Here is a 7,963-nt window from a genome sequence, read left to right as displayed (position 1 = left end):
CACATGTCACGACTTTGACAATGTGTCCGCCTGTCCTCATGCAGGAACTGGGCAAGGTTAAGAAAAGGGGGAAGAGCCACAGAATGCCTAGAAGTCATTAAAAAAGGATGAGAGTGTGGGAGACACAGAGCGCATCGGAGTGAGAAGAAACACACACAGAAAAACACCAGATAAGAGTCGTATCTCCCCCTCCGAAGCTCCCTGTCTTAATGACATCCATCATCTCTCCCGCTCCCAACCCCCCCCTGCTCAGGGCAAATTGCTGAATGGTTCTGCTAGAGCGGTTTCCTGGTTCTCTGCTCAGTGCACCACTGGGGAACCTATCGATGAGCGGATGAGAACCGGTATCACCTGGCCTGTCAAGAGAGAGCAGGGAAGAGAGAGAGCGAGAGAGAGTGTGCGATTGTGAACGCGTATGTGGTTGTCAGTGTGTTATATGAGGAGAAGCTGAGGAGGACGCAAGAGAGGAAGGATGAGCCTCGACAATGATCCCAGGCAGACGGTCGCAGAACGGGGGTTGGTGAGAAACGGGAACAGTACCACAGTCCAGAATGCATCCAAGCCTTCAACTCCCACTCGGAAACCAAAATCAGTAAGTGTATTATTTGCTTCTTTAACATAGGCTGTCAGGACCGAATAAATCTAAAGAACGCACTTAAGAATTGTTGTTTGTTTTCCTATCCTAGTACATACTGAAGTATTTAGAAAACAACACTAGCCTACTAATTCTACAAAAAAATGTATGTTTCAGTAACTGTTCAATAAAATGATGATTCATTTAACATCATAGGCCTATAGGTAGGTGTATTTCCCCAGTCAGGAGATTATCACCAACACATTTAGTCCAGTCAAGTGTCTTGGAGGCAGCAGCAGCACACAGGTTTTGGATTAATTTGATTAATTGTGGTGGTGGCCGAGTGGCGCACCATTTAAGCAAAACTATTATTGAAATAAAGAAAAATTACATCCATTTTGGATTAATGACTAACACACTGACCACTCAAACAGTCCAGGGCGACTTTTAGCATTGCAAACCAGGAAAACCGATGCAAGCATTTCTGCAGTCTGCAACATTCAGTTTCCCTGGGATGGCAACTTCTACGGAGAGGATGCTTAGAAACTTTTCCATTCTATTTTTGCGACCTATACATTCATACCAACCTCTCGGGCGATCACAATAACAATGGTTTTCATATGCAGCACAAGATAACAGCCTGCATGTGTGAACAACAATAGACTCCTAAAAAAAACACAAACATCCCCTCTGTGGGAGTGTGTGTGGATGATGGCGGGTTTAAGCAGCCTCACCTTGCCCGAGGGACTCTTGGTCTGGGTGAGGCTCCACACTGGCAACATGGAGCACCAGCTCATGTATCATTGGCTACAAACGTTAACACTAAACCGGTCTTCCAACACCACCACCACCCTGCATCCTTGTAACGGAGGAGCCTAATAAAGAACCCTAGGGTGGAGCATGGCAGCCACCTCGGTGGCTTGTAGCATCGACACATGGTTCCAAACATATACAGGGTCCGCTACAAGCAGTGCGCTTCATGCCGGCGGTGCTGGGTCCAGCAGCTTCAAACGCCTCAAACTATTCAGGCAGCGACGGATCCGTCGGCCAATCAGATCGCGTTACCCATACGTCAGACAAGCCCTCCGTCCTCCGTCGACGGACATGTACTATGTGAACGCGTTGTGACCCGCCTCTGTATCCAACCTCCCAAGCCCAAGCCGGAGAACGCGGTCACCATCGCCGTGTCCCCCAGGGTGCTCTTCCACATGGAGGAGGAGCAGCAGGTCTACGAGACGCAGGGGATGGAGGACTACATCCGGTTCCAGAAGGAGCACGAGACGGAGCCCTTGAGCCCCGGACCCGCCTTCTCATTCGTCAAGGTCCGTTAAAGTAGCCCACAGACGGCATGTGTGCTGCACACCCCTCCGCTACCCCGGGGGAGGGTCACAAGTACCCTATCCAGCACCCCCCCCCCCCCCCCCCTCTTCTCATGCAAAACCACAAACCCTGTTTGTCGGCTGAAGGTTGGTGGTACTGGGTGGTGGGACTTCAGGTGACTCATATAGACCCATGAAGCTCTTGCAGCCTTCAACTCGGAATTAATGACGGAATAAAAACCATAATGCTACATAAATAAGAGTCTACATTGACTGACACAACGAACCACCACATAGACACTAGGACCGAGCTATGCACCTAACGTCCCCCATACGGATTCGTGTTTTGTTTCTGGGTGTCGCCGGCAGGCTCTGGAGGCGGTGAACGTTCGCCTGAGGGAGCTCTACCCCGACAGTGAGGAGCTCTTCGACGTGGTGCTCATGACCAGCAACCACGCCCACGTCGGCTTGAGACTCATCAACACCATCAACCATCACCGTGAGTGACCGATTGACAGATACACTATATACACATGTGTATGCACGCCTGTGCAGTAACGGACCTGTTACTCTTTCCACTATGAAGAAATGTTGACATGTTGTTGCACTTTAAGTAGGGTCCCTGAAAAGAGTGAAGATTCTCTATCGAACACGTGGGTGACAAATTAAGGTCTATATGGTTCTGTGTGAGGTGCAACAAGGCATTAAGGCAGAAGCATGGTTCTGGTTACTGCTGTCTGAACATCCGACAATAGATCAAATATTATCGATGTTACGCACTAGGGCTGTCAACGAACATTCGAAGTTCGAATATTCGTTCGAAATGTATCCAAAAACGCGAATTCGAACGTGAAAATTTATATTCGAATGTGAAAAAACACTCCCGCGGTACAAGCGCCTCTATCTGCTTTGTGAATGAGCCTCTGTCTGTTCGCGATGTCCCTCATAATATTCGAATGTGAAAAAACACTCCCGCGGTACAAGTGTAACAGACTAGTATTGTGAAGAGCGAATGTATTTTATCCCCTCTGGGTTTCCGTACTTGGATATAGGTATTCCAGCTCTCACGCTGTGACTGGGTGACTTCTGATAGGTACTAAGTAAACGAGACTATTTTCCCTTCCACGCTTGTGTCATTCTTGTCATATAAATATCTAAGTGCCAACGCTCGGTTACACAAGCGCCAATCTGCTTTGTGAGTGAGCCTCTGTCTGTTCGCGATGTCCCTCATAATATTCGAATGTGAAAAAACACTCCCGCGGTACAAGCGCCTAACTGCTTTGTGAATGCGGCGGCTTCCCAACAGGAAGCCGCCGCCCTATATATAGGATATATATATATCCCACTAATTTGAACCATGGTTTTGTCGCATTATTGACATATTGACGGCAACTGCGTAAAATAGGCAACCAGATATTCGAATAGTTCGAATTCGTGATTTTTTTCCAAACGAACATTCAAATGTCATTTTTTAGCAATTTTGACAGCCAATACGCAGGCACACACAAGGCTGCCTGGGGAGGTCCTGGTAGACGAGGGAGCAGCGAGCACCGTGGTGGAGTTAGTTTGATGTTGGATATTCGACAGATATTCAGATATTCATTTCGGCTTCATCAGCAGTTCCTGCTGTGCTTTCACTCAGTCTTGGCAGAAAACAATACGACACCCATTTGCTCCTACTACTTGGTTGTTACCTACTTTATCCAATTAATTTCCTATGGAAAATGGCTTTTTGCTCAATAGCTTCCGAGTTATGGGACCCAGACACCCCAGATTAATGCAGACCTGTCCTGGTATGTGGTACTAACAAGAGACACCTCACTAAAAATGTATACCTATTTTATTTGAATTTTTTAAGAATCCCATTCATTTCCTATGGAGAACCGCTTTTCGCTCAATAGCTTCCGAGTTATGGGATCTAGATACGCGAGGCGTGTCTTGTTAGTACCACATAGCAGGACAGGTCTGCATTGGTCTGGGGTGTCTGGGTCCCATAACTCGGAAGCTAGTAAAAAGCCTTTTTCCATAGGAAATGAATGGGATTCTTAAAAAATTCAAATAAAATAGGTGTTCCAAAATATGATTTTTTAGTGAGGTGTGTCTTGTTAGTGCCACATACCAGGACAGGTCTGCATTGGTCTGGGGTTGCTGGGTCCCATAACTCGGAAGCTATTGAGCAAAAAGCCTTTTTCCAAAGGAAATGAATGGGATCCATAAAAAAATTAAATCAAATAGGAGGTACAAAATATGAATTTTTCGTGAGGTGTGTCTTGTTAGTACCACATACCAGGACAGGTCCGCATTTATCTGTGTCTGGGTCCCATAACTCGGATGCTATTGAGCAAAAAGCAATTTTCCATAGGAAATTAATGGGATAATTTATTAATGGTCCCTATAAAACAAGGCAGTAGGAGCAAATGGGTGTCGTATTGTTTTCGGCCAACACTGAGTGAAAGTAAAGCAGGAACTGCTGATGAAGCCGAAATGAATATCTAAATATCTGTTGAATATCCAACATCAAACTAACTTCACCACTGTGCAGCGAGTTTTGTTATGGCGCTTGCTAGCTGGAGTCCTCCATTGCCACAGTGGGGCTGACCCCATGACCCACTGCCAAACACACACACGCTCTGCAAAAAGCAAAGAGGATACACTGTAAAAAAAAAATCGTATTTTTTACAGGGAATCGCTGGCAGCTGTGGTTACCAGAGAATTCCTGTAAAAAATACAGCAGCACAGTAGATAACTTAACCAACGGAATATGTAAATTGATTTACAGTGAAATAAATCACGGCTGAATCACATTAAAAAACTGTTTATTCTACAAAAATGTTTTGTTAATTTTGCATTACAGTGTTGTATATAGAAAGAATATTTCCTGTATTTTTTACATCCAATAATTGCTTATGCATAAATAAATGGTCAATTTAACAGGGAAATATCATACAAAAAAACAAATTTAAACTGGTAGAACAGCAGTAAAACTTTGTATTTTAAATGGTGCTGTTCTGTATATTATACATAAAATCTATTTATAATATGCTGTATTTTTATGTTTTAATAATCAAGTTATAATGTAAAATTTACTTATACACCTGTAAAATTATTACCAATACTCCTACTGCAAAACATGCAAAAATTAAATTTTGAAAAAAGACAAGAGAGGAAAATATCCCTTTTGGGAAATTTATTTACCAGCCATCGGCAATAAACAATTGGATGATTTTTTTTTTCCAACATATACAAAATGGAAACAAGCAGGTGTCAGATAAAAATGACATAGTGCACCTGTACATATTGCAAGACTTTAAAACAAAAATGACATATTTTGCCTTAACAATAATAAAAATTGTGGATTTAACAAAGCGAAACCTAACAGTACCTCTTCTCAAACAAACAGAGTCCACATTTAGGCTTAAATCCCTCTAAAACGTGGCCTAATGTGCCGAAAATGATCAGTGCCTTATAGCACTGGAAGTGTCCCGACTAACACACTGGGAGTGTGTGTGTGTGTGTGTGTGTGTGTGTGTGTGTGTGTGTGTGTGTGTGTGTGTGTGTGTGTGTGTGTGTGTGTGTGTGTGTGTGTGTGTGTGTGTGTGTGTGTGTGTGTGTGTGTGTGTGTGTGTGTGTGTGTATATTAACTTGAGATAGCTACATAATATATTTATGTTTCGGAATCGTCCCCATACAATATGCACCCTGCTGTATAGGATGTCACCACGTCCGTGCCCGTGGGACATAGAACACATCGGGGGAAAACCACCTGTAAGGAAACAAACCTAAACAAGCCATCTAGAAACACAGCAGTAAGACAGTTCTTCACCGTAAAAAACAACAACCTGGAACATAACTACAAAGCAATAACACTATGAAAAAAGCATGTGGCGGACCCTCTACCAGGAAAAGTTAGTGTGCCTTAATTACCATAATACACATTTTGGATTAACAAAGCGAAAACTAAAAGTACCTCTTCTCAAACAAACAGTCAGAGTCCACATAGAGTCCATATTTAGGCTTGACGCCACTCGTGATCGGAGAGATCCTGTATCAGGGTGAGGACTCGAGGGTTCAGGTTGAGACGACGCTTGTTGTTCTTACTCTCTACTTTGGTTCCTTTTTCTGGGTTTATCGAGAAGAAACACCTGTAAAAAAAAAAGCATATTAAAGCATATTAAGCATTTTAATTGATCATTTAAAAAAAGAAGTACAAGAAGAACCAAGACCAAGACTCAGGCCACACCTATAGAGCCAAGGCCGAGGCAGACCCAGTTAGTTAAAGTCTGGATTAAAAAGGAGAATGCGTGCCGTTTTTAACCCATAGCCCTGTTACCGAGTGCCGTCAGTAGGAAAAAATATCGAGAACATTTGGCACAATATTGACAGAGTATCAGAACGGCAGCTAAAGCAAACCTATGGGGGCAAGCAAACCAAAAGTAAATCTTAATGGAGCTTGGCCCAATAGGTTTGCTTTAGCTGTCGTTCTGATACTCGGTAAATATTGAGCCAAATGTTCACGTTATTTTTCCTACTGCAGCACTTGTAGCCTCAAATCAACAGGGCTATTGATTACAAATGGCCGGCATTCTCCTTTAAGACGGGAACCTCTGAGCCAGACTCCAGGTCCCACGGTCTGAGAAATTAGTAAGCCATGATTACTCACCTTTGAAGGAACTCCAGAGTTGAAGCCAGCTCAGATGGATAATGGATGTTGAAAATGTAGTAGCTCCCGAACATGAGGCACAATGCAGAAATGAAGGAGGAGATGTTTGTGTTGACGAGGTTCCGATCCAGACTCAGCATGTACCTTGTTGAGGAATAGCAGGACTGTCCTATGAACAAATTATTTAACAGGTTTTATTAACAAGCACTGCACTCACATGACAACATTTATAATTTATAAACAGTGTAATTAAAAAAAAGAGATATGAAACAGAATTACCACAGACAATGACAGTGGGTGTCAGAGGCACTTGTTCCAGTTGGACTTCTTCTGCCAGACATGTATCTTCTACATGGAAGAACATGGACTCCTCATTCTCATCAAAGTAGCTGAGCAGAAGCAGGAGCATCTCTTTCACGTCATCTGAACAGCCACTCTGCTGTCCCCGCATTCTCTGAAGCCTTGCATAAGCCTGAAGAAACTTGCTCTTGCTGACACAAACTGTGGCCATGTAGTCGAGAAGCCTTTTTCCCTTCAAATCCAAATTTTGTGTGAATGTCTCTTTGAGGTTAATCCCAGTCAGTTCCTTGAAGTGAACTGACATGCCGAGTTCATCAAAGCAAAACGGCCACTCCTCTCTAAGGCTTTTGATACTTTTTCCCAGGTTGACATGTTGTCTCTGTGTGTAAAAAGTGGACTTCATTAAACATTTTACCTCCTCTGGATTGGCATCAGAGTGTTGGAACATCACCTTGAGTTTTTCCATCTTTTGCTGCTGGCTCTCTGGAGTTTCTTCACGGGGCAGAAATTCTACATTCCATTTAATGCATCCATACGTGTCCTGCATTGCTGCTCTCTCTTCCAATGGGATCTCGTCTGTGTCGACTGAGTCATCAGTCTGATGTTTTCTTTTTCTTATTTTGGGTGTTGATGTGCGCCTCGCATTTTCAATTCTATTTTGCAACTGTTTGACAAGGGAAAGGTAGCCTGCTCCAACAATATCGCCCTCTATTACATCTTGCAGAGAATGTGGATATTTTGCGACCATTTTTTTTGCAACGTCGGTTGAATGCTTTTTGCCTATATGAGGGCATTTTTCCATCATCTCAGTCACAACAATCCGGACCATTTGCCTCCTCCGTTTTGGGCCTGGCCTTTTTCCCCTCTCAAGATAATGCATCACTTCCTCAGGAAACTTACTCCATGGAATTTCAAAGTTGTCGTCCCACTGTTTTTCAAGTACTCGGCTGCTGTTGGAGGTTGACGATGAACTTCCGGGTGAAACTGAGAGATATGACAGCAATTGGGTAGATGAGGCTGCCTCAGATGATGGTGAGCTGTTCTCGGGAGTCTGGTCTGTAAATTACCAAAAAATAATATCATGACACACTGTACAATATTACAAAATGT

At 43.6% G+C, this 7,963-nt stretch overlaps 2 protein-coding genes across 6 annotated transcripts in view; one reads left to right on the top strand and one right to left on the bottom strand.

Annotated features, from left to right (window-relative positions):
• The first annotated feature begins 319 nt into the window (after positions 1–319).
• LOC130383252 (cytosolic 5'-nucleotidase 1A-like) overlaps positions 320–7,963 on the top strand; it is a 17,193-nt gene continuing 9,549 nt past the window's right edge. Inside the window, exons 1-3 of the mRNA XM_056591366.1 lie at positions 320–592; positions 1,729–1,896; positions 2,263–2,392. Coding sequence (XP_056447341.1) covers positions 473–592; positions 1,729–1,896; positions 2,263–2,392 — 418 coding nt within the window. The 5' untranslated portion in view covers positions 320–472. The remainder of the gene's footprint in view (positions 593–1,728; positions 1,897–2,262; positions 2,393–7,963) is intronic.
• LOC130383250 (uncharacterized) overlaps positions 4,905–7,963 on the bottom strand; it is a 7,454-nt gene continuing 4,395 nt past the window's right edge. For all 5 annotated transcript variants that reach the window (XR_008895731.1, XM_056591360.1, XM_056591364.1 and 2 more), the window contains 3 exons: positions 6,833–7,909; positions 6,554–6,722; positions 4,905–6,035 (listed from right to left, as the gene is read on the bottom strand). Coding sequence is in view for 4 of the 5 variants with exons in the window: in XM_056591360.1 (XP_056447335.1) it covers positions 5,903–6,035; positions 6,554–6,722; positions 6,833–7,909 (1,379 nt within the window). In the remaining variant the exon portion in view is untranslated. The remainder of the gene's footprint in view (positions 6,036–6,553; positions 6,723–6,832; positions 7,910–7,963) is intronic.

The sequence above is a fragment of the Gadus chalcogrammus genome, chromosome 5 (assembly GCF_026213295.1).
Source record: "Gadus chalcogrammus isolate NIFS_2021 chromosome 5, NIFS_Gcha_1.0, whole genome shotgun sequence".
NCBI classification, from domain to species: domain Eukaryota; kingdom Metazoa; phylum Chordata; class Actinopteri; order Gadiformes; family Gadidae; genus Gadus; species Gadus chalcogrammus.
This window is presented reverse-complemented; position numbering and strand designations above follow the sequence as displayed.